This window comes from Chanos chanos, chromosome 10 (assembly GCF_902362185.1).
Source record: "Chanos chanos chromosome 10, fChaCha1.1, whole genome shotgun sequence".
NCBI classification, from domain to species: Eukaryota; Metazoa; Chordata; class Actinopteri; order Gonorynchiformes; family Chanidae; genus Chanos; species Chanos chanos.
Genome location: NC_044504.1, coordinates 28,411,194 through 28,438,970, shown reverse-complemented (window position 1 = coordinate 28,438,970; position 27,777 = coordinate 28,411,194). Strand labels below are relative to the sequence as shown.

General features: G+C 39.5%; 1 protein-coding gene across 2 annotated transcripts; it reads left to right on the top strand.

Moving 5' to 3' along the window:
• Positions 1 to 309: 309 nt before the first annotated feature.
• On the top strand, positions 310 to 27,412 carry ramp1 (receptor activity modifying protein 1). Of its 2 annotated transcripts, none has more exons than XM_030786870.1 (3): positions 310 to 807; positions 15,531 to 15,666; positions 26,089 to 27,412. In XM_030786870.1, exons 1-3 carry the CDS (start codon positions 750 to 752, stop codon positions 26,342 to 26,344), a joined length of 450 nt encoding a protein of 149 aa, XP_030642730.1. In that variant the 5' UTR covers positions 310 to 749; the 3' UTR covers positions 26,345 to 27,412. The 2 variants fall into 2 exon arrangements, with proteins under 2 accessions (XP_030642730.1, XP_030642731.1); XM_030786871.1 differs by lacking the exon at positions 310 to 807 and adding an exon at positions 10,512 to 10,615 and having other exon boundaries at positions 15,537 to 15,666.
• The last annotated feature ends 365 nt before the right edge of the window (positions 27,413 to 27,777 follow it).

The following is a 27,777-nucleotide window of genomic DNA, read 5'->3' as shown; positions in this document are numbered from 1 at the left end:
AAATTGAATCTCCCTCCACTGCTCGTCTCCTTTTATCTTACGTTCGTGTTAATAACGCTCCAGCTGTCACCTGTCCCATCAGTTCACATAACCACTGTACCTTAAATATCTTTATAGCACATAGACTAATCAGGTTTGGTCTTTACGAACATTGCTATTCTCCACAGACCCTGCTGTCAAACAAGAGGACCTTTCTTTCTTCACAACCTTGTGTTTTAACTCCCGTACCACATCTCGTCCCTCCTTTGAAACTGGATATAGAAGACGCATGCCCAAGCCCCGGCACTCACAGGCACAGCCAGCCAGCCACACACTCTATGTTGCGAGGGCGCAGGCGTTAAAACTGAGTGGAATTTTGATGTTGTGAGATCTTCTGCTATTTGTTTTGCTTCGGTTTCAACATTATTAATGACAAGAATACGTAACATGTGTGGGGTATGTTTGGGTCTGCAGTGAGCAAAGGGCTGTGGGACGGGTCTTTGGGATTTCAGACACTGTATTTTGCGCTCTGGAGATTTTGCGCTTTGGTAAACTGACGGTCAGCGCTCTCTTGAACTGATTTTAGCCATAAGAGCCACAGTCAAGTGGGGACACACGTTTTCGTTGTCATGAAACTTCAGCTTATGCATGGATAGGTGATTTTTGCTGAATAGCTGGACACAGCAGAAAACAAATCCAAAGAAGCGATCAAAAATCTTTTTTGTTTTTCAAATCCTCGTGAGACTGTGTACAGAGACTGAAAAACGATCATGACGGACGTTCGAGCTTCAGGGTCAACGAAATATGTGGTTGTTTGGTTGGTGACAGGTAAGTATTGCGTTCGTAAACTACGTCTGTGGCATACAATATAGACAGACAAACGAATGATACATTTTTAATATCAGTTAATTTATCTGTGGCATTCCCGTGTCCGAAACAGTTTCTCTAAAAGGGAAATGAAAGCAACCTGAGGACCTGACATGTCATAACTTTTTCACATTCTTTTTAAACCGCCGGACGTGTCCCAGCATATTCCTCACTATCTCTTATCCAGACATTTAGCTGAGAGAAATTGTTTATCATTCGCACACGTGCAGATTAGTTTTAGGTTTTTCACGCAAACACGTGCTAGGGGAAAAAGGAAAAGACTTGCATTTGCAACAAACTTACATTTGTCCCTCTGTGTTCCTAATGATTGTTTACGGATATGCAACAAGACTTTCAGATTTGTTAACTAACTCATACTGACATATAGTTTTTAGAACCAGTTTGACCGTGTAGTTATTGTAAGCCTTATCCTACATATCCTCATATTTTGCACTCCATAAGCGACATACATGCCTTCGAGGTCAACCTGGTCTGACCCAGAAACGAGATGCTTTTTAAATCTGCAGGCTGGCCAGCATGCCCAATGCTCTATAATACTAGACTGGGCTGGTTAAGTAATAATTCTCGATTTTGCGGAATTGTTCAGGGTTGAGTAATGACAAATAATGTAAAATGAATCCTACATGCTTGAAGACGGAGTGGCCGTAGACGTACGTCTCTGACGGCACCTACAAATCAAACAAAGAAAAATTCAAACACTGACCGTGCGACAGAACATTTGATAAAACACTTTTACAACGACAGGTACTTGAAGCACAGCTGCAAGTCAAGTATATTTGGAAAACTGATTTCTTCTTCACTTCTCTTGTGTGTCTGTGTCTGTGTCTGTGTGTAACCTGCTGGCTTCAGAACCTGAGCAACTGCTTTTATAACTTTGGTTGTGGAACCTCAAAATAGCTTGTGCCCAGCCTATAATAAATTAAACGTAAATATTTGTCAGACGTGTCGTCTGCAATAGCCTACGTCAAAACAAGAACAGTTCAAAATAATAGACAAAGAGATGACGTTGTTTTATTTATCCACGATAACTGTTTCTTAAAAAGGTGCTGTTCTCGGAAGAAAAGTCAGCGGTATGCTGATGGAGCTTATTAATTTTCTCAAAGGAAAAAAAAAATCTATAAAACTGGAATAACCTCCCACAGATGTTCAGTTATCTAATTAATAATGCATGCCGGCTACTTTCTGGCAGAGAGCTCACTTCATAGTTACCTTAATAAGCTTGCTGAGGTATATGTCTAATAAGGATCTTTATGCGCCTCTTGTTTTCGGAATCCACATGGGACCACAGCATTAACTATACTCAGATTATTCAACAACACAATATTTCTCTAGCCCAGTCAACTCTTTCAACTTGAAGGCTCTGATTTTAATTGTAGCTGAGAGAATGTGTGTTTGTATTAAGCAGATGAACCTGTTGTATTTTTGACAGTTAAGGACGTGCAACAAAGTCATTAATACAGAAATACTTTTTCTGTCTAGTAGGTCAGTGCTCAGGTCAGTGTTTTGTCCACTGGTATGCCTGTTTCCCATGAGTTGCAGCATCAGTAGCTGCTCCGTTACCTGGGCTGCAGGGAGGAATGAAAGACTGCTGATAGATTCTATGCTCCGCTGCACACATTTCCTTCCCTCTCAGAAAGGCAGTGATTCAACAAATCAGGGTTCTTTCCTCTAACCATTTCTATTCTTCTTCAGCTTCTGGAGTGTTCACAGCCCTGGTTTTGGAATACCTGTGGGCTGAAAACTGCAGAGAGGAAGGTTTGAAATTGGGCTCAGAGAGAAGCATTACTTCCTTAGAATATTCTGTCAAGACCGAGCAATGTTTGCCTCTGTAGTATTTCCAGAATGAGAAAAAAAAATCTAATGTCTGGGTGATTGAGTGATCTTGTTTTTTCCACAGACAACAGATGACTGAACTATGTAATTCAATTTCAAAGAGCAAATTACTCTAGCAGAAACAGCTCTCTACTATGTGTTTATTCAGCTGTGTTATCATCTCCCAGTTGAACTTTGGCTGATCTGGTGTGATGTTCTGCAGATTGTTTCCAATTAAAATTAGCGTTTTAACTCAGGAGCCTTCCTCATGAATAATGACTTACTGTGGGAGTGCCAGAAAAAGAGGACAAAATGAAATAAGCTATCTAAAATAGGACCATGCAAAATCAGACAGACTACATTGTATTCTACTGTCAGTTTAAGAGCCTTACATATGCTGAAGTATTAGATTAATTATCTGTCTATTTATTGAACTATAATGGATGGAAGAATGGACCCTTAATGCTCACCCTGTTATTCTCCTTTGCAGTCAGTAACCGCTCAGGCAATGAAATGTTGCTGTTAAGGTAGTGATGAGAGAGGAGGGTTAGGGCAGGCATTGAGGTCACCATGGCAGCCCACTGCTGGCATTGAGAATAAAGGTGGCATAGTGGCAATGACGCCAACTGGGTGAGAAATGTCAAGTAGTCTTTTCATTATATACAAAGCTTGCATTATTGGGAGGCCAGGACATTTTCACCGGTGAACTCCCCAGAGTTTTTTGGCCTTGGACTGTTAACCCCACAACAGCCTCCACTCCACATACACACACACACACACACATACACACACCACACAAACACACCACACACACGCACGCATGCATCCCCATGCGCACACACACACACACATACACACACACGCATGCACCCCCATGCACACACACACACACACACACACACACACACACACACACACAACCTCTCACAATTACTCTGCTCTAACAAACACAAGTAGAACAACGTGCACAACAGAGAGACCATTTGAATAGATGAAGGGAAGCAGAATAATCTCAATAGCTCTTCTTGATTAAAGATGGCTTTTTATTTGGTTGATTTACATAATGTGAAGGGCTGACAGTGGGTGGAGTCGGACAGCACTACCAAGCGTAGATGAATGGTTGGATACATTATTTATTTTTAGTTGTCAGGGCAAGTTCATATTTCACTTTTGGGGCAACTCTCGAGTTGGGCCCACTCTGGCGTTATTGGTTAATTGAATTTGTCAGGCCTGAACAATACAAAGACATGGAAAAAGGTCATCATAAACGAGACAAATCATGCATCTTGAAAGAATTGTTTTTGAAGTGTTACAAAAAGAAACAGCCCTGGGAGCATGATATTCAGTTTCCTTTCGAACGGCAACATGTCAGATACATCTGGACAACATCTTATACCCTACAGAACCAAAACATTAGACCACGTCAACATCCTTGCTTATATCTGGAGCCAATTATACAATTGGATAAAAATAGCAGGCAAAGGAATGTATTTTTGAACCATGTTTAAGGTAATAGAACTGCTCCATAGCAATGCTGTTCTCTGTCAACACCGCTAATGAAATCACATTAGTCACTTGAAACATATCGAGTGAATTTCAATCAATCAATCGATCAATACATCAATGTTCTAAACCCTTTGCCTCTCCATGTATCTCCCAAATGTCTTTAAGTCGTGGTGAGACTGGCAGTTGCACTCATCAGCTAGTTCCTCAGCAGTATGGAGCCACACATGAACCACTGCAGCAGTGCCCCAAAACGCTTTGGGGGTTGTTAATTTGCCATCAAGAACACATCAACTCAGGTCCCAACTGACTTCCATCCGAAGGCAGTTTTCCTATATAGCTGAGCCATCTTCAGTGCATGCTATAAATAGGAAACTAGGAGACAAAAAAATTACTTAACGTGTATAACGGTTCCATGGTACAAGCGTTCATATTGATTCCATTATCCGTACTACTGAGTGAGAACGACAGGGAAAAATCAGCTTGTATTTGGAGACCAACCACAGCGAACCATTTGTCATTCTCTACGCGCTTTCACAGAAGTGATGTGGTGTTTGTTACTTTACACAAGCAGGTGTTAGCTAGGCTTATAATGAATATTTCATGTTAGACCCTATGTGAGATGTCTGTGTAAAATGGAGAGGAAGGATGTTCAAGGTGTAGCTTCACAATGCTGAACTCCGGCTCCTCCCTGCATTAACTAATTATTCATTATGCAGATCCTCTGTGGCATGGCACCAGAGTATAAATTTGTCCAAAGGGAGAAAAACAAGGAGAGGGAACATGAATCTGTCCCCCTTTCTTTCTTGCAAGAGCAAGCTTGTGACTGACAGCTCAGACAATCCCCCTCATCAGCAAGAGTTCAGTTAGTATGGCAGTGAATACATCCAGTCTCCCGTCCCACTGGGGTTTGAGGACTGTCGTTTCTGGAGGTTGTTGAAGGTCCATCCGATTTATTGGCATCCTTCGAATTTTGTTATCGTCTCATCAGACTTTTCCCTCTCCCTAATTTGAGTGGTACTTGCTTTCCATTTAAAGGCATTTCTTTCAGTTGTATTAGCGTGAGAATGGTCAACACTCTTTAGACAGCATCCTTTAAGTGAGTAATCTCATGGTTACAATCGTGAGACCTATAGTCACTTAACACGTTCTTGTGCTCCTCTCTAAAGGATGGTACAGTGTCAGTGCAGTGAGAGTTGCATCCATTTCTAACATCTCCATTAGGGGTTTCTGGAGGTTTAGGTTCATTAGACTTAAAATTATATTGCTCTTCTAAAATGAAAAACCTTCGCTGAACTATTTTACTGTCTCTATAATTGTGCTGCAGCATTGTCAAGCAAAGAATGGACCCTAGAGATGCAAAAGAGGGTGTCATTTTTTTTTTCACAGATTGTAAGCTTAGACGTATCTAGTATGTGGCTGTCTGGATGTTGTCTGAGATCATGGTGAGAGCTCTGTTTTTATCTCATTAAGGGGAAAGTGGTTCTTTCCTCTGGCCCACACAGCCAGAGAGAGTATCTCACAGCTGCACAACTGTCCTACGGATGACATCACCGGCAGCTTTCAGATAGCAATTCTGACATTCACTTTTTAACATTCTTCTCTGTCAGGGCAGCCACATGTAAGCTTTAAAACAGGGAATTAGCTATATGTCTAGGTACAGGCTAGGTTCAGTGTGGGATATGGACCTTTACGTGTGTGTTCTGTGCTATGGGCTACACTTATGCAGCAGTTGCATAGCATCAGCACTTTCAAGTTAGTCTGGTCTTTGAATCCCTCCTTTAATTTTCAGTATGAACTCAATTTACCTCCCCCGTTTATAAATACATTTAGATTTAATAATTTAGGGAACTCAGTGATTCACAGAGTGTAGAACAATGTTGTCATGTATTTCTGGTTGTTTGGTGGTGTTTTGGCTGAAACCAGTCACTCCTCAAATGCCAGCTACTACAAATTAGAGCACAGGGTGCCAATTAAATCTTGCTCTGAGTCATAGTGACCCTCAACAAATGCTCTCCTGTTAATGGGGATCAGCGCAAAAATAATGGATGTGAGTGACCTATCACCAGAACGGCAGAAATGGGTAACATTTAGAGCCCCAGTAATTACCACATCACAAAGGGTAGGCAGCATCAATTATCCTTCACAGTTGGTATGAATGTTCAGTGTGTTTGCACACAGGTGTGTGTAAACGAGAGATAGGAGGTAGACAGAGAATGTGATTAATAGCAGCAACATGTTGTATTTGTGTGTGTGCGCACACGCACGTGTGTGTGTGTATGTGCTTGCGCACATGTATGTGTGTTTGTGAGCATGTGTGTGTGTGAGTGAGTGTGTGTGTTACATATATACAAGTAATAAGTAATAAATACCAGTCACTCTGCATTCAGAGAACTGAGATTAAAGAGATACTGATTCACCACAACACTGCAGTGCTAACTACAAGGGATTCTCTAAATGCTTATTTCCCAGTGTGGTAGATTAGTTGTTCACTCATATGTTTATCTGATGGCACCATGTTGCTCACTGTATTTTTGCTTGCATTTGCACGGACAGTTATTTGCTGTGCCAGAATTTGCCCTGGGCTGTTTTTGTTCGCAGTGTTAGAGATGGCCTGTTTGATTCTCATCTACGCCATACACAGGGACAAAACCTCATGTGCTCAGGCAGTGATCTGATCTAACTGGGATTTCTTCTGTTTCCTATGTAGCTTAAGAGATGAGGCACTGTTTCCATGAAGCTTAGTTACATGGATCCCAGAGCCCAATAATAATAATAATAATAATAATAATAATAATAATAATAATGATAATAATAATAATAAACAATGGAAAAAAACATGCTTGTGAGTTGTAATTCTTTCAAATTATAGGCATGTGTACATGTTCAAAGAGATTATTGAGTCTTGGTCCTAAAACATTTCACCTACATACTCGCATACTTACTGACAATCTAACGATATACTATTCAATCATAATATAGTCATGTTATCCAGATATGCTTATAATAAGCGTAATTAAATTGGTAATAATTGCATTTACAGAGAATAAAATCATGGAAGATATACAAAGAAGTGAATTCTGCTGGACTAGCTTAATTACACTGACTGATCATTGAAACAGCTGGGTTTTTTGTTACTCTGAAGACACATTGTGCAGGCCTATGCAAATGATCCTTGCTGAGATTTTACCACTAATTTGATCAAATCTGTTTCATTAACCCGCAAACTGAAATCAAGTCTGCTTGTTTTTGTTTTATTCTCTTAAGATGATGCATCTTGTTGCAAAGACTGCTGTTCTCAATTATTTACTGGACTCATCGGTTTTTCCAGCAAATTAGAGAATAAATTTCAAATTGTTGGTGTCCTCTGTGACTACACAACCAGTGCCAGCATTCAAGCAGCCTTAATTTCATCACAGAATTGAAGGAAATTATTTATAATGGAAACCACAGAGAGCAATGAAAAAGACAAATTGTTAATTAATTAATTTACTTTTTTTTTTGCCGTGGGAAAGAAGCATGAGAGGAAATCGTTTCCTGTCTCTCTACAAATACACATTTGAAGTGGACAGTATTTTTAAAAAATAAAATATAGAATGTATTAAATAAAGTGTATTCATAAAGAGAATCCAGAGCAATGGTACAATGCCACTTATTCAGTTATATTATGCAGAACGGGTCAACCGTTCATAGGAGAGCAAATCAGTCCAAATCGATCACATATTCTTAATCATTAGACAGCATGTTCACAGTCAGTAAAATGATCAGCTGCTTAAAATTCTGTATGTGTGTCATTTCTGTAGTATGGCATCACTGGATAGTAGCACATGGTGACACATTGTTCACAGGGTATAGCAAATCAGTAGATGTGCACAAAACAGTAATAGTGCTTAAACAGCGATAGACTTTTACAAGGAGTTACCGTGTAGAGTCTACCATGTAGTGTCTGAACACACTCTAGTACAACTTAGATGAAAAATCGCAGTGGTCAGAGCAGAAATAATGATCCAGTCATTGCTCAACTGAACAGTTGTTATTCCCAAGTTGAAAAAACAAATTGATGGGCCTTGTTACACGCCTGTTCCTCATCTCCCAGTACAACAAATGAGTGCACATGCTATGCAAGTTTTTTAAGGTACAAGTGCAGGAGGTGAAATATGTTGGAAGAAATCTTCGAGAGAAACAAGATATGCTCTACTTTGGTAGGGCCTTACCCCATAACTCACTCACTGTGGTAATTTATTTTATCTTGTACCGTCTCTTCATGGCTTGACAGTCAGGTTTTTTTTTTTTTTGTTCTTTGTGTGTGTGTGTAAGAAAGACTTGAATGAGTGTGGAGTGCTCAGAGTGGTCAAGGTCTCCTCTTTCTCCCATAGTATAGTGCAGTCATTTTGCCATTCATTCATCAGAAACATCAGAGGGCTGTTTTAGAATATTTCATTCAGTGAATCTTTTTTAACCCTAACATGCCATATTACAATTTGTAACTTTTTTGTAAACATGTATTGGCTGGATTGGATTAATAGCTTTAGAGACTCACTAAAAAGGCTGAAAGATTATTTGAGGGCTGTGGAGTTCAAAGGAAGGGGATGTTTACAAAAGGCAATAGCTTATTTTGCCTTAAAAAAAAAAAAAAAAAAAATTAAAAAATTCTCTCTCTCTCTCTGTATATATATATATGTGTGTGTGTGTGTGTGTGTGTGTGTATGTAGCTTCAAGCAGCGATGAGGGGGCCAAACAGTCCAGCAGGGCAGAATCGCCATGGCAACTTGATCTGATCATGTTAAAAGCATGGCTGTAAGCACTGATAGCAAGTTTTATGTCAATTGACCTGACACAAGAATCACTTCTGTTAAGAGAAACACATCAACACTTACTAGGCAAAAAGTTGTTTTTGCCTGTTGTAGCGCACCCCAGTGGTCAAATGATACAAATATTTTTGCACATCCTCGGGAAGGTGTTCCGAGTCCATATGCCAAGTTTAGTGTCAGTTCATCAAAGCATTGCTGAGATATGCTCTCACTTCCTGTTTGGTGGCTTTGCTGCTGGTTTCGATTGCCAGTTACGGATGAACAGTTTCAAAAATCAAAAATCCATCTGATAACTTGGTCTGAAGATCATCTGTGCCAAGTCTGGTAAAGAGTGGGCCAACTTTGTGCCCTGTGAAAAATTTGTAAACATTTCGGTAAAATCCAATATGGTGGCCGCCTCAATTAGGTTGACATGACAAGTTGCCATGTGTCAACCTTTGGACCTCCCACGGTATCACCAGACATATGAATCAGTTAATTAAGGCAAACACATCAACAGTTATTAGCCAAAAGACATTTTTGCTTATTGCAGCGCCCCCCAGTGGTCGGATGATGCAGAATTTTTTGTGCTTCCTCAAAATGGAGTCCCAAGTCCATGTGCCAAGTCTGGTCTTGATACATCAAACCGTTGCAGAGTTATGAACTCACTTCCTGTTTGCAGTTTCAATTGACTGTGATGGACAAACACTTTTGTTTCTGTCTTGGGATCTCCCAAGATACAACCACACTCAACAATTACTTTTTTCAGGCAAACACATCAAAACTTAATTGGAGGCTTGGTTGTGAGAAAAGTTGTGAGGCTTGGTCTGAATATCATCTTTGCAAGTATTGGGTAAGATGTGCCAAACTTTGTGGCCTGTGAAAATTTTCTAAACTTTTTCGTAAAATCCAACATGACAGAAAATCCAGTATGGTGGAAACTGATGTCATGGCGTTTAACTCCTGGCTTGATCTAAGGAATCCAAGGGTACTTCATTTCCAGTGGTACCTCATTTTTTAAAATCGGGCATATGGTTCAAAAGTTACATGCGTAAATGCACCTCCAACTTTGACCTGTTGGTGACGCTAGAGCGCTCGAGATGCAGACATGAAACTTGGTGAAAAGAATCAGGGAAGTGTCCCCAATCAGTGTGCCAAATTTCACGACTTTTTACCATATAGTTCTAGGAGCTGTCATAGACACTCTAGCCAGAAGAAGAAGATGATGAATAGGAAGAAACACAATGGGTGTCTACGCAGCTTTGCTGTTTGGCCCCCAAAAAACTCTGGAAATGCCAAGCAGAATAGTTTGAAATAATATCATATCAAAAGTTTAGAATTACAGTAAACTTTGCACAGTATCAAATTGATGACCAGGCTATGTCATCCATTGAAATGATATGACACTGTAGTCCATCAGAGGAGTTTTGCGAAAATGTGTGCTATCTTTTCAATTTAGCACAACATTTTATCTGACAATTTTAAATAGCATCTTCGATTTCACCAACATTTGTCTAAAATGTTAGTGGTTGAGACAGCCAGTTAGAGCACAACAGACAGACAGACAGACAGAGACAGTTGACAGATGAGATGTTCTCAGCTTTCCTATAGTCATGCCCACTTCCTTGTGATGGCTCTCCATCCTGTTCTGCCATTATTCACACATGATATTCTTACATTTGAGGTATAGACTCTCCCAACGGCAGAGTTTGCTGCAAAACAAGGCAGTAACTGAATAGATAATGTTTTTCCTAGTTAGACCAAAAAAAAAAGGTCCTTAGCCATCACTCAGTATGATAGCAACACAATGTATAAGATATGCAAGTCTAATCAGACTGAATTGTATAGGACACAGGGTTTTAAGGCTTGATCATGAAAAAGAAAAGAAAAGAAAAGAAATTATTTACATTCAGTTTGCAAAATGTGTCCTTCCAAATTATTTACTGTTTTGAGTTGATAAAAAGCCCTCTTGCCAAGGGCCGAATAACTTTTCTTTCTTTCTTTCTTTCTTTCTTTCTTTCTTTCTTTCTTTCTTTCTTTTTTCCTCACACAGAACTTGGTGAAGGATGGTGATGATTTGGGGAAAAAATGAAAGTAATTTCTAAAGATTGCATTTTAACCAAACAACCAAACGTCCATTATAAACTGTTTATATTGACTATTGTTTCATGAACAATTGCGGCTTTCACCCTCTCTCCAAGGGAAGCCCATAATTAATAAACTCCATAAATGCAGCAATCTTCTATAATTTTTAAATTTCCATATCCAGCCTTTTCGCAATGACATGAGCAAGTACTGCCTTGGGAGCTGAGCAGTGAGAACAGAGAACTAGATTGTTTGTTGAAATAGTGCAGATGCCTTTGTCTTATGCTTTGCTTGAAAGGCCATTGACTGATTCTCTCTCTGTTTATAGATGTGCAGAAACTATTCATGACTCATTGTACTGCAGTAATTTACATTTAAACTGAGTCAAATTAAGAGGTAACAATATTAGCTGCTTTGACCTTCAAAGGAACATTATATATATATCATTAGTGAAGGATTACTGAGTTTTCAGCCTTAATATGAAACTGATTGCATATTATTAATATACAAGAATGCTGGATTATGAGAATGAGTCAATGCCCCTTATTCTGCAAATTAGCCAGTTTCTGAATTTAAGTGCAGGGCATGGTCAGTCAAGTATAATAAATGGCAAGCTGTGCGACCCTGTTTCTCAGATGACTTTGGGCTTTTTAAGAAGCCTCAGGACCGAGAGGATGCAACTCACAACATGCATCATCATCCACAGTCAGTGCACAAACTGTCGTTGAAAGTAACTTGGGACGTAGCATTCCGCTTCATTATTCATTCTCTCCCTCAGTCATTTTGAGGACAATGTGGAGGCTTAATCGCTTGCTAAAAGTACACATGATAAGCTTCACTAAGGCTTGAGGCTAGTTCCCCTTTATTTGCTTGGCCAGTGACTGGTGTGGAAAATTCATGCTAACCTCATTGTGCATTGTGTGCTGTCATTATCGAACAGCATCAGGTCCCATCCATGCATGAAGTTGAACTCTGTTCTCCCCACATTACAGGCTGTTTAGCCTGACACATTTCACAGCTTTTCATGATGAGCATTATCCACTAACTGCTAGGAGTAACACAGTCTGACTGTGATCTAGATGTCAGCTACACTGAACGTATGAAAAAAGCCAAACATATCATATCTCACAAATGCATAAATACACACACACACACACACACAGACACAGGCACATGTAAATACAGTGTATTAGAATGTGGTTACTTAAACCTGAGCTAAATAATCTTTTCTATTTTTTTCATTGTTACTGATTAATACATTTTTCTATTAAGTCAAATAAATTTCTACATGTCTTTTTTTGATTGATGTAGTTTCTATTAAGTCTATATGAGTATGTTAAAAGTCCTATGACTGATACATGTGCATGTCTATGACTGTCAATGTCAGTTTATTGTCGTCATGAGAATGACACCATGAAAGTGACAAACTCACTATTTTTCAAGTTCATTAGTAATCTCAGACTGTACATATGTTATTCTTTTAAGAATTCAAACAGTCTTCACTTTATCCTGGACTCCAAGAATTTGTAACCGAATTTCAGATCTTACCCTTTCCTTTTCAGTTTGTAAATCCCTATATAGATTTTTTTTTCCCATTTCACCCTTAGCATAAAGAAATGTGGCTGCCCTGATATTTACAACAATGCCTTTCAGTTCCAAAGAAATGTACTTGTGGATTAAGAAAAAAAAAAAAACTCACTTCTTATTATTGGAAAGTGAATTAAATCAACACAGGGCACGGGTTCCGATCTTGATAAGAACTTGCAGCTCTGAATGTTGTTAAATTAATTTTGAACTTAGGTCCTCTTGCATTTCATCTGACGCAGAACCATAGCAACAGCCCTGTGTGATGGTGAGTCAGGTGATATATTACAGCAAGTAGATAAATAAAAAAATATAGACAGAAAAATGATAAAAAGCATTCTTTTCTTTTGCATAGGTTTCAGTGAGACAGTGAATAGATGTTGAATTGTGTTTGGTCTTCAAAAAGTATTAATTAGTTATTTATTTTTGGGCATGTAATTTTATCATTAATTTTTAAAATCAGGTTTAATAAGTTGAATTGATTCTCCAGTTTATACATATTATATATCAGTATAAGCAGTTGTTTTTGTTGTGGAGTTACTTAGAAATGTGTGACATGCTTTCGGATCCCCAAATTTCCCTGCCTGGGGATCAATAAAGTGTTATCTTATCTTATCATTGGTGTTACACCCACTCAGAGGAAACATGGGAGTTGAAAAAAAGGGCTACATAGAGGGAACATTTCATAGTCAATGACTGCAAAGGTCAAACAGTATGGTGAGATCCTTGTTTGAATACTCAGTTTCACCCTGAAAAAAACTACAGGATCAGGGTCATAAAAGGACAATATTGCAGTTTAATGCATGCAGTCAAAGCTAAATGCAAAAAAGACGGGTTTTGAAACCAGTGATGAACTTTGCTTGAGGCAGGGTTTCACTTGGACTGAATAGAATTATCCAATGAGGCCAATTGTTGCTTTAACACAAACTGCTTTGACCACTTGTAGAAGTCAGGATTAAAGAAAAGATGACCTTTTCATGCAGAATAACATTTTTCTAATATACCTTTTTGAAGATCTCATTTATGTGTTGAAAGAAAAGATTAATGATGAGAGTAGCCTGTTAGCTATATTTTTTTTTCCGTTATTCAATATGTGTTACCACTACTGTTCATGTAAAATACACTCCCATGCTCTGAAGTATCCCTTTTTTGTCTTTGTATACAAGTATGGTCTTTAAGTTGCTCTTCTGTTGCTGATACCGATTCTGGTTTTGTAATTTTAATTTTCCCTATAACTCAGACAAATGCAGAGATGCAAAATTCATAGAGCATGGTGTTTTGCGGATGCTTTACAGACCCTCACATGCTTCTATTAATCATGTTATGTAACATCTTTTTTTCTGCAATTATGCAACCCACAGTTATCACTGCTGTAGCATTAGGAGATTGTTTGATATGTATTTTTGGACTGTAAATAAGACTCACAGTTTTTGGACTGTAAATAAGACTTACAGTTTTTGCTCATCTGTCCCCACACCGCTGCTACGTACACTCCGCCGTTCCATGCCCCGAGTGCCCTTTTGCATAAACAAATTTGGTTGAACATACACACCTGCAACCCTCTGTCCACACGCTCGCATAAACAAATTTCTCATAAGCAAATTGGCTTGACCATTACACATCATACCCCTCAGCCTACACCTACACTCCCTCACACTAACAAGGAACACACAAACCAAACACATGACACACACAAATGAAGCCACGCACCACAAAATTGATAGGGTTAACTGTGACTTTTTACTAACCTTGTAACAACAGCTCTTTCTGTGGCTTGAGGCAATGAAGGGTCTGAAGAGCCACATATGTGCCGATTGCCCAGTTACCTCATTGACATTTGTACCCAACTGCCATGAAGCAGTTGGAGAAACAAATAAAGGCAATAAAGGTGGGAACAGAAAGCCAGCAGAGACATTAAAAGACACGAGAGTTCACTGAGGCATGCCACTGAAAGGCTATTGTGCTGAGTGTTGCATATTAAAGCCATGTGCTCAGAGTTAATTAAAGGACTATTCATTGTTTCTCCTCTCCTCTTTTTTAGACTTTACCGCTTATAATTTTCAACTCTGGCTATCGTCTTTCCCACCGTTTCCTCCTTCAAGATTATTTCATACAAAAAGACTGTTTAAAAATAACCATCTTAATTCAGAGAGCTGAAAAGTACAGAAAGCATCATAATCAGTTACACTGAAGATCTCAGTGAGCTCAGCAGAGTATAGACTATTTAAATTTAGGACACATTTTCTCATTCATTACTCAGGAATTCTGTAACTTTTTTGAATGTTTTGCTGCATCTATTCAGTTAAATAGTATCTAAATGCTAATCTCTTTGTTTACTGGTTATTTTCTTCCCTTCCACTCTGCTGCTCAACCAAAGAGACAGTCTCCTTATCCTGGAGGGTTTGCTAGCACTGACCCAGAACTGATCCATGTGCAGTTATTCTTATTGCCTTCTAGAACAAGTTACTTTTAGCTTGGTCTGTGGCATCGATGCTTCTTTAAGCTCAGACATTGTGTTTTTGTTCATTTAATAAGTGAAACGGAGTCTGTCTGGTGCTACATTTAGAAAAAAGGCTCTCAAAAGGTAGTCGATAATTACATGTATAAATCCCATTATGTGTAACCATACAGGAACGTTATTCATTTTAAACACCAATCAGAAATTCTGATGGACTTCTCACTGACAGGTTTTCTCCACACTCCCCTCCCCTTCGAAGTACATCAGGGTTTCTCAAAGGTCCAGAGTCTTGATAGCTTTTGTTGTCACTTCATAGTTAGATGCCGTATTTTACTTTGGAGTGTCTGTGCCTCTTTTCAGTTGTATAAACACTGAGAAACTGGAGAGGAATGTTAGAACAGGCTTTACTCAGTGATCTTCTCTTCCTGCAGCATATTTCTCCACCCTGTCCATGGCATGTGGAGGTACCTATGAATATGCCATTGAAGAGTTCTGTCTCGCCAAGTTTAAGCTGGATATGGAAGCTCTGGACCAGCGCCACTGGTGTAGCTGGGAGGACACAGTAGAGTGAGTACAAACTCTAAATACAGTCCAGACACAACTGTCTGGCTCTAAATGAACACTTACTATTTTGGTAATATTGATATGTTCCTGAGTGGCCTTCAAATGTTTGAAAATCAAACATTACTGAAAGTTCATCAGAATCAAAAATCCACAGAGAAAGATTTCCAAAGAAAAGCACCAAACCACTGGATTCAGATGTAACAATTTTTTTTTAACCAAGTAAATATCACCAAACAAGTGATTTTTGATTTTAAACTCGATTTTTACAGGGTGGCTATTTAGGATACTCTATAGTTTATGCAAACTCTGCTAAAGCTATTGCAGAGGAATCCTTGCTTTTCAACTTCAGACAGGTTTCAAAAGATTTGCCACTTAAAGAGTCACTCTCAGCCTTTGAAATGTGTCCAGAATGAACCCAAGTCAGCAGGAGCAGGCAAGTTACGCTCTGTGCCAACATTTCATGCCAGAAACACTCTCATCAACCGCAGAGCCCGCAGCATGCCTTTAGAAGCCACCTTGCAGTTTAAACTCCTGCGTGCATAATTCTGCTCTGAACAGCAAGGTCAGTGAAGGGCAACATTTCCTGCTATTCAGAGCGGAGACAGGGAGCTTGGAATCACTCTGGGTTTCCTCTTGCTACAATGGTGTAGCAGAGGGGTAGGGAGCCTTCTGGAATTGTTCCCCCTAAAGGAAGCACTGTCTCTGGGATGCTTCTACTAATATGCCCATCTCTCCTAATTACATGACGGAAGGGGAGTGCTGTTAATGCATCAGTTAATGCAAAGCAGGCGAGGTTCCTGCACTCTCTCAGTATTCGCCAGTGGTCATATTCCCAGGACGTTTTTGTAAATAAAATAGTACTTAACTGACCTGTCTGATTAAATAAAGGTTGGATTCAAAACAGTGTGGATGATTATGAGGACTCTATGAAGCCAGATCTACTCTTTTCGCCTGACACTTATCTGGAGCGGCTTGCATTAGTCAAATCAGAGAGGAGTGACACTAGTGTCCCGGCTGTCAGAACTGGGCTGGTGTAGTAACTCATACCCTGTCATCTGCGCCCAAGGCCATGTTTGTCTCCAACCAGCATACCCACACAATTCTGCCAGTGGTGCAAGATCTAAGGAAAATTTTGTTTGTACTTAATGCTAAGTCAAAGTAGCGAACAATTTGCGTAAAATGAAGTGAATCATTTCACCAAATTGAGCGCATTGTTGTGCAGCTCCATTTGTTCTGCTTCTGCTTTTAGAAATATTTTCGTATCGATATCGGTATCGGTCATACTCGGCTAAGAAATGAGATGCTGCCAAGTTGATGCTCACTCTTTTTAGGCTCTGTCAACTGGTACTGTGTAATCAACAGGTTTTCTTTTGCTTTTCCTCTTCCCTCTTGTTCCCCGCATGGCATGTGTTTGTGAAGTCAACTCTATAGCATCAGATTTAGACTGTTGCAATTATAAATAATGGCTGTGTTTTGGGCAAGGTGTTGTGCTTCTGTGGCAAGATTCATAATGAGTCAGTACAGTCACATTCAACTCACTTGTTTGAGAAGAATTTCATACAGCTATCCTTATTCCAGTCTTTTGCTGCAATAAATTAGTGCTGAAAAGAAAAGCAGAGAAAATATCACGCCAGCAAACCAGCGTGTTTATTAGAGACAGGAGGCATGGCATTTTTCTAGATGTTAGGGCATTCAGGGGACGTAATTCCAATTTCATCTCTAGATACAGCAATTGCAAGAGCTTGGTAACTGAATGGGTCACTATTTTTCTATCAAATGTTTCTCTAGAGATCTATTTGATATACCAGTGAACTGCTGGACATGCACATAAAGGCTTTGCAGATGCGATATAAAGTGACTGGCTGATAATAATTGAGTTTTTCCTCAGCTAAGCAGTATGAGAGGCACAAACAAACACTTGTTATACTTGTTGTCAGCTGAGTGCCTGAGTCAGTGTCCCTGCTATATGCATGCACTGTGCGATGTGTGGGGAAGAATGCGTGATTCCTGTCAATGAAGTTAATTTGCCTTGTCACTTACATCTGAGCCTGAGCTCAGAAACACTGCCTGTTTGCCTTTGCGTGCCTTTTCGTTTGAAGTTTGGCCTGTTTAGCCAGTTCTTTTTTTTTTTTTGCCTCCCTTTCCACAATGAGTCATGTTTTTGACTAATCATGAGTTCTATACATGGTGATAGACAGAGCTGACCTTGACTGCTGGTGTTAAAGACACTGTGTGTCTGCTCTGTGCTTATAGTACTGCTACACAACAAACAACAAAAATACACAGAGGACAAACAGAAGCCCTGTCATCCAGAATGACAGATGTCTGTCTGTCTGTTTGTCTCTCTCTCTCTCTCTCTCTCTCTCACTGTTACTGATACTGTGTGACATTTATTTATAAACTGGCATGACTGACACGGCATTGCATCTGATAGATTCATTTGGCTTCACTTAATTCTCTCCTACACAAAAGAAAAATCCATGAAAAGCAGCTGTATGCTGCTAAACACTTTGAAAGTAGGCTACTCTCAACAACCACACCACACAGTCAGTGCCAATACTGCAATTTTACTTTCTTATTACCGAACCAGAGACCAGCTCTACTGGGAGTCTGACACCTGGATACGCTAGCATTCTGTCAATGCGGTGTCACTCTGTCAACCGCGTTGGCTTAGCATCCTTTTCTAACCAATTCAGGCATTCTCTCTCTGTATGTTTGTGAGGAACAGCCAAATTGGCAACTTGTTGTCCTTTGAGTTCTCATTAAGAGTCACATATCTGAGCCACCAGTGAGAAGTGAGTGGCAGAATTGGAATTGAGGAAGCTTATTAGGTTTTTTTCCCCCCTACTTATTACACTTTGGACACAAAATGATTTTATGTTCCCCCCCCCCCCCCCCCCGATCTATCTCCCTGTAAGATTTCGTTCCATCCTCTGATTCACCTAATGAATTCTTTGGTAAAATGGAACTGATGGAACCAGGTGTGTGAGACTGGGTTTTGTGCAGTTATTACAAGTGCAGGAGGAAAAACCTGCGTGAGATCCCTGTGAGAGACTGCAAAGCCCCTTGCAAGTGATCATCACAGCTCAGTCCTGCTAGACACCCCGCTGACTGATGTGCAGAATCAGTCTGTGAGGCTCGTGGCAGTGGAGGCTGGGCTCGGGTTCAAGTCCCTCTTTCAGCCGTGAAAGCGCTCATTAAAGTATGCATAGCTGTTGGCTTAAGGGCCTCCCTTCATGAGGTCATCTGCTTGCTTACTCAATAATACACAAGGCTAGAGAAGCACAGCCAAATGAGAAAGACAACGTTAAAGGATAGGGCAGAACCACAGTGAGTGATGCAGCACTAGGCTGGCTGACTCCCCACAGAGGTGATAACATGTTCAAACTAGACTAGGACAGTTTTAAGGACAGATGGAAAGACAGAGCTGGCTTTTATGAATTACAGATGAAAGATCAAAAGACGTACGCACATTTTTTTTTAAACATATCTCTTAGATCAAATAGTCTTCACAGTAGGTAAAAGGCAAACAGTTCTTCAAAAGGTCCTTTGAAAATGCCAAATTTTGTAACATAGGAAACACAAAATCAAATATACAAAAGTGGATGAAGTTTGGGGGAGTTGGTGGATTCTTTTAAATTCTTCCTCTTCTGTTTGATTTTTTTTTAATTTATTTATTTATTTTACCATGTCTTAAAAGAAGGCACATTAATCTGACTACCGCATAGGGAAAGCTTCTAGCTAAAAATAAATAAATAAAAAAAATCTCCCTGTCCTGCATTTGGTCTCTTTTGTGTGAGCTGTGTTACATAGTGTTCACTTGCCCCCCAGACACAACACTAGAGACTCTTCTTCCTTACTTCTCAGAGGAGTTCGTAACACTCTGGCATGACCAAGAGGGAAAACAAACATGTCAAACTGCAAGAGAAGTCACTGCGGTTTTGCTGAGATGGCAGTGGTAGCAGTTCTTCCTCTAAATGCAGCACTGTATCAGGGGGATTTCATAGTGCAGAAACATCAGTATGTAGGCATCAACACAAGCTTAGCTTTCTATCCCATGTTTTCTAACAGTTTAGACTGAACCAAGGTGAACTTACCATATGAGATGCATTTTCAGAGACAGAACAATCTATTTTTTTTTGAGTGTGCAACTGTAGGCATAGTTAAGCTTTAGCCGTAGTTATTCTTCATAAAGAAATTTTTTCAGGTGTGTGACAGAAAGTGTGAATTACAGAAGCTATCTTTTCAGCTTGGTATAATTTCACGATTGGATTGTTTGTCAGCGATTCGCTAGAAGAAGCTATTATAAGCTATTATTGTCCCCAGACTCTTCTCCTACTGGCTTTTCATTGATTGAATCATAAAGGTGATGAGTCCAAAGAACTGTTTTCCATTTCTCTCCTTCTAGTGTGGCTAAACCTGCCAACAATCGATCAAGACGTGACACTGAGTGTTTAGTGCTTGTTTCCAGAACAACGGTGTTCTCAGAGCTCAGACGTTGAGGGATATATCTAGTTTGTTTGGTACAATGCCTTTTTTAAAGATGTCATAAGAAATCAGCTTCCTGCGAGGCTGGCTTTGATCCTTGACGTGAAAGTCTTCTCAGCCTTTGGAAGTCCAGCTCAAAGGGTTCAGCTGGGATCCCTTCTGGTGGCAGTCAAGTAGGAGACTCTGCTCCGTGTCTGCACACCATCTGGTCTACAAGTGAGTAGTACTTGTTTAACACGCTCCCTATCTTGGTGTTCTATAATTCAGCATCCCAAGTGAGCCCACATGAAGAAATGTCGCTCTGTTTTTAGAAGTACTTTAGAATGAAGGAGAGAAACACACACTCACACACGCACACACACACACACACACACACACACACAGAACCAGAGAAAGTTGGTGGCTGTAGACAGAATGAGAGAGAGGAGACAGAGAGAGCGAGAAAGAGAGAGAGGGAGATGTCGTGAGACAGCCAGGTAGGAACAGAGAGTGAAGATAATCAAGCGAGTGTGAGAGTGTGTCAGAGTAATGAGTTTTGGGTCCGTTGCACACACTATTTTGAGGACAGCAAAAATCAAGATGTTTTCAGAGGTAGTAAAATAAAGAGCTCTACTGGGAGCCCCTAAGAGCGAGCAGACATTCTTTTCCCCTTTTGGTAAAGAGTAAGTGAGAAAGAAGAGAGAGAAAGAAGGAGATGGCTGGAATGAAGTAAAGCTAAGACCTTTGGCCGTTTCTACAAACCTTCAAATAAAATTGATCTTCAAAACATATCAGTTTATCTGGAGAATATTATATTTATTTTTGGCTTAAAAACATTTAAGTATGCTGCATTTATTGTAAGCATCTGTCTTTCTTTGTTTACAAGAACGATTAAAGATAAGGCAACTTAAAGAACAGGTATTTCCCAACAGATGGTACTGATACGTAGTCATGTGCGATATTTTGCAATATTTTGATAGTCATGGATAGGTAGTTATGAAATTATTTAGGTATATTTGTTCTTTCCAATACACTTAATCAGATCTTCTTCGAATGCTCTTTCTTTCTTTCTTTTTTTTTTCTTTCTTTCTTTTAATCAGGTGACATTCAGTTCTTAACAGTGGAATATAGTGAGTCACTCATAAAGGCACGCCCCTGAAGCTTAAGCTTGTTTTCTCTCAGTGCATCAAGACAACTGAACGTACGTCTCACACAATGCAAGCCAAATGCGTGTGGTATATTTCCTACTGGTTCCTCTGTCTGCGGAAATGCAAATGCACAAAATACAGTCTCTAAAACGACCCTCCTGCTGGTATTGCCAAGTGACACATAGTCCCAATAATGACTTTGGGACCGAGAGCAATAGCAAGAGAGAGAGAGAGAGAGAGAGACAGAGTGTGAGAGAGAGAGAGAGAGAGAGAGGGAGAGAGAGGGAGGGAGGGAGAGAGAGAGAGAGAGAGAGAGAGAGAGAGAGAAATAAAAATTGTCTCCAGTAGCCGAGTCCTCTCAGGCATACAAGCTTCAGTTGACTGTAGACTGTATGACTATAATAGTGACTTAGTTCTGTCCAGTGGGCAAATGCTTGAAATATCTCTGTTGGGTGGTGGCATGTAAACATTATCACATCATTTGTTACTACCTTTTAAAGGTTTTAGTGACAAAGCACGGATGTAATATTGTCACTGAATGATAGGGATTAGAGGCAGGACCAAATAACTGAGACATTCTATCCTTCAATGTCTGGAACCATTCGCGGACTTGGTCCAACTGTGAAATGAAATACACTTTTTCAAGAACGATAGAGAAATCCTAGATTAAACTGCGGAAAATTACTCTCTGGTATTTTCTTTGAGTAAAACATGAAAGACAGGCCAATCTGTTGAGGGACTCTTTTTCTGCTTAAGATTGAGAGAACAAAGACTTTGAGCATGAATGACACATCAGCTTGTAAAAAAAAAAAAAAAAAAAATTGCCTGTATTTATCTCACCTCAAAGGAAACTAATATAACTCCAAATGAGTTAAGTCTAAGATGTGGAAATTTGTTGTATATTTGGTTTGGTGACAGACCACACCAGTTTAGATACACTTTATTGTGAATTGTGTCAGTAATACAACCAGGAAGACCACAATGCTGAGAGCATGTGCAGTAAAAAATGATTCAGTAACCATTTGTTCAATACATAAGGATTTACCCAGAGGCTATAACAGATGAGGGCAGTTCTTTTCAGATAATGGGAAATGACAGTGCAGCATTGCTGTGCCGTAGTCATGACTCCTAGTTATTGCTGTTTGTCCCTGGCTCTCCTTAGCCACCCTAGCCAGTTATATTTAGTGGTGTTAAGCCACTTCGAAATTCAATCCGATGACTTATGATGCTAAAGTGCGTTTCCCCACCACATGCTCGCTACTGAAAAACTGGCACTTCCACGGACTCGCCCGTTTTAGACACGAGATGACGGCTGCCACGAAGCTCACTGCTGGTGTTTGTGAGACAACATTAAGTCTTATCAAATTGTTCCTGTATGTAGATATCGGAAAGACATACTATCCAGAATGTAGACTTCTCCTGCATAGGCTGATTTAAAACGTAGGCTATTAGATTAAAACTTGACTTTAGTCTCATGTAGTTTTAGCATATTCATATCCAACAGGTGATAGCACTCACACAATTTATTACTTTCTCATGTAACTCTGCTTTGGATAGGGCTAAATAAATGCTGCTTTGATTATGCAACACACTGAGAGACAAGACCAACAGAGACATTTCTGATTTGCGCCTCACTTTTCTTTTGGACCACTGCAGTGAAAAATATGTAATCAAGATACTTGTGAAATATGTAAACAGGAAATTGTCAGTATGATTGACAGAGTGAGTGAGGAGACGTGTTTGTTGCATTAGCTGAGGGCCTCGGTCTGGGAGAAGTGCTGGCTGGCTTGCTTACAGATGTGACAAGAGGAAATATATGATAGGACATCTTAATACTCTTGTCTTCTTATCTGCGTTCAGCGGCCAATTAAATGATAACGGTGGACAGAGCAATAATGAGACTTCCAACATTCAAAGCAGTGATATCCAAGATTCATTTAGCACAGTGGATCATTTTTTACATGCTGATATAATGGGCAAGATATTGCCACAGCTGTACCTATCCTGTCTGGTATTAGTTCAATGAAAATGTCTTTCTTTTTTTTTTATTACACAGAGAAGTATTTTATTCAGAGAGGCGATACACAAATGTATATACATTTACTTTGTGTCCGCATAAGAAACTGTGTAGAAACTGTTTGTTGTATGAATGTGTTGTTGTGAATTAAGCAGATTTCCAAACAAAAAAAGCATGTCACACCTTATCTTTCAGTTGTGATGCGTAATTTGTCGAACACTCCATCCACGCACACACATGCACACACACACACATACACACAAACACAAACACGCACAGACCGTTGAATCATATCCTAAATCAGAGCACAGGCAGTCATTTCAGATTTCAAAGCGTCCAAATACATCTGAAGCAAATCCCTGTAATGGTGATTATAAGAACGACTTTTTTTTTCCCCTTTTAACTGTCTTATCTTTTACTACCATCTTACATAAGAATCTAAGTCCTCTTCAGATTGATTTCTTTGATGTTTGATTATATTTTAAATTGATTTTATGTAATGTGACCTTATGTACTCAGAAAGGTTCAGTGCTTTATAAACATTGTCTGTTCCTTTTACTCTTATTTGTCTGCCAAAGCACAGAGTTTACTTTGCCGTGTTTGTTTGTCTCCATTATATAACTTTTTATCCTTGATTGAAACAAATGATTAACGTGCTAAATAGTTTTGAAAAAATGTAACATCGACTATCCTACTCCCACGGACCAAATTACTGACAAATGCTATAACCTCTCATCACATCAAATGTAGAACATCACTGTCCAGTTCCGTGTGACTCATTATTCACGTCTGAACACATTTCCCCCTGTAACCCTACCAAACCCTCTTTCCATTTAGCACGCTATTTGTTTCCTAGTGCGAGGGGGTAATCTTGCAGGCTTCTCATGAAACGCAACCGACTCACTCCATTTCTACAGCAGTGCACAAGGACCTATATATACATTTGGCCTTTCCAAAACGTTTGGCTGGATTACTTGCATAGGAGGCTGTTAGCCTGTTACCTGTGACCCGCAGAGGGCTTCCACCTGCTCTCTAATTAGATGTGTTGTGCTGCATGCCCCAGTGTAGAACATGGATGCTTGGAGAGCCCAGTGACCTTGGCTTTAAACTCCATGAAAGCACAACTGTTATTAAAGGCAATGGAAGCATGTATATGCTATTTTTACTCACCTTTTTAATGGATTTCCATTAATCCCAGGATGTGGAACTGCTAATATTAGCACGCAGAGCTAGTTGCTTCTCACATGGTGAAGCAAGAATAAATGATAACATCTTGGAACTGCTGATTTGTAGCTAAAACAATAAAACGCATGCTTTTGTTTTTCTCTAAACGTCATTGTTTTCAGTGGAAACTGTGGTCGAACTTCTTTTTATTTTGCACACAGTAGCTCACATTGACTGACATGAGTCTCTGACATGCTTGATATTTGTTTTACCTTGAATTTTATGTAGGTTGTATGTTTTTCAAGATCTGTAGCCTGAATGTGTTTAAAAAGCTTACGTTTAAATGCCAGTCTCTCTTTGACTTCCTTGAATGACGAAAGAACAGAACATCAGTCTTATTTTGTGCCAACTCATTGTGACTTTTTACTTTCATAAGAGAAACGTAAAGTCGGGGCATGTGATGGAAAAATACGTGTTCAAAGTTCATTGTGCGTGAATGGCAACAGTAAAAATTAAAATCACTCCAACAGGTAGTGTGTTTTCACCCACTCTCTCTCATGCTTCCTTCCTCTGTCATGGGGAATGGAAATGGGTGACTCTGAAAACCTTTGTTACCATACCTTGCCGAAAAGATGAGGTACGCTCTTTGCCTTACTCTGTCTTTTACTGATTGCACTCTGGCTCCCATTCCCCTGCCTGAACTGTATTTCACTGGGTGAAATGGACAAGGGGGTGGGGGTGGATGGCCCACCGGAGATCTAAAAATAACTTGGAAAACAGCACTCGATTAAAAGTCTGGCCCAGCCATTCGAGGCATCTCACCCGAGGACAGCACTGGGGTTTATAAATGGAGAGCCTGGGGGAAGTAGTGCACTCTGTGGGAGAGAGAGAGAGAGAGAGAGAGAGAGAGAGAGTGAGAGCTTGGCTCTAGCAACTCACTCAGGGACCTGTTAAGAGAGAATCTCTCGAATGATCTATCCATTCTATAGAACAGACTGTGTCCTTCCTTTCATTAGCGGGGGTCATTTCACTCCATCAAAGCCCCTGTTTGATTCAGCAGAGAAATCATTTAAGCTGAATGGAAAAAAACACACACATGGTTGCACGTACAAATACAAACACACATAACTCTGGTCTTTACTGTAAGAGAAATGTATTTATTTATCTATTTATTTATTTATTGTAAGAGACATTTAGACTTCAAAGTTGAAAACATGTAATAAACTATGGTGTATTTGAGTGTGAATTGTTATTTTACTCCATACGGATACTTCCTGCAGAGCTTCCAGATTGCAATTACGTCAAAAAGCATGATCTTGTTATCATCATATGCAATTACTGTATCATAGTATATTTGACACAAAACAGAGACATCTGTTTTGCAATAGAGGATTCATTTGTCATTATATTTATCCATCTACATTTCTATGTTAGGACATTTTGGCTTGCCTTTGCACTTAGTGAATTACCTCACAGTGCAATAAGCAGCACTTGGCCTAAATTTGGTCTTTTAAAGCTTATTTAAAGTGAATCCAGCAACTTTTACAATGGCGGGAAATACACAATAATGTGACAGCCTTCTTTAAATGCTACATGCTCACCTGTTTGCATGTGTTCGGTTTCCAACAGATCTTATGGGGAACTCACCAACTGTACTTTCCTGGTGGCACTGAAAATGAACTGTTTCTGGCCCAACCGCCTGGTGGATGAGTTCTTCGTGCGCGTACACCAGCATTACTTCCACGACTGTTCGCTGACTGGCCGACAACTTCACGACCCACCCAACCACATCTTGGGGCCTTTCATTGCGGTGCCCATCCTTGTGACATTGCTTATGACAGCCCTGGTGGTGTGGAGAAGTAAACGCAGTGAAGGTATTGTGTAAGGACTAACCTAAACCTTCCCGCCACCACTTCAACCAAACTGGCTTGATTAGTGCTTGGTTGGTAACAGAACTCCAAACAATGAAGACCTGAAAACAATCGCTGCTACAACTGACATATTTGAGTCTAGGAAAGGTGGACTGTTTCACTGTTTCAAGTTGTTGGACTACAGAACAATCTATCTTGCACAAAGACACACAAGGATGATGTCACTGTGTTACATTCTGTCTGGATATGGGCATGGTGCCGTCGACCTTGAGGAATAGGGCTTTTGTCCTCAGTCTCACACAGCATGTATGCACAGCTAAAAGGTTGTATTGTTATTAATGCATCAAAGGAAAAAAAGGTGAGAGTCTGACTCATAACAGTTGGTAGATTAAATATTAGCATTGGCAGAAAATATAACTCTATTTTAAAACCTCTTTTTTTTTTTCATTTGTGTTTGTGAGATATTCTTTCCTCAGTCTCTGTGAACACTGGACTTCTTCTACACAGTTTCTTCGATTCTATCAATGCATTCACCTCTTTTTTTTTCAGTTTGTCGGTCCTTACGATGCTGTGCATTGTGCCAAATGCTGATGCTAACCATGTTAACTGTAGGAAAAAAAAAGACTATTATTATTTTGTTACTGAACATGACATAGAAATAACTGTACTCTGTGTGAGAATCATTCACTACGCTATTAATGCCAATAATGTTGACATTTATGTTAACCATGAAAAAAGAAATTCTGTTTCTCGTCTTTTTTTCTGTGTGTTTCTCTTACAACACTCTCTGTGTTAAATTTTTGTCTTCAGTATAGATAACAGACATGTACACTGTGAGGTAGTAACTCCCCAGATACTCACAGAAACGCATTTATTCATGAAATGTCCACATTTAACACTATTAAACTTTACTGAATACTATTAGCTGTACAAAGCTATGACAATGATTGCGTTGACTGATCTTTTGTGAAACAAATTTTGTAAATGGAGAGAACATTGTTTCTCAACAATGCAAAAGAATCATGGCATTTTGAAGGCTGTCTTCATTCATAGCAGTAAAAGTCCATGTTTGAATGTCTTCTGTCTGTTTTATTTATTATTATTATTATTATTATTATTATTATTATTATTATTATTCATTTAATAGGACAAGGAAAGGGCCATAAATGTTAAAGTCCAGAAGGCATCTGCCTTAATAACCAATGTGGTTAACCAATTAACATGGCATTTACATACCTACGGGTCATTTTAGAAAACACAAAAGGAACTTATTGATGTTTTGTTTTTTCCAATGCCGTCGATTCATCCAAGACTTCAAACTTTTTGATTTCTGTGGAAATAAAAGAAATCTGTTCAGTATCAGTGTTGTTCATTTATTCTTGACACTTTTATCCATGGGGGTTTGTTCAAGTAAGGATCACACAATTCCCCAGGGTAGTAAATGAAC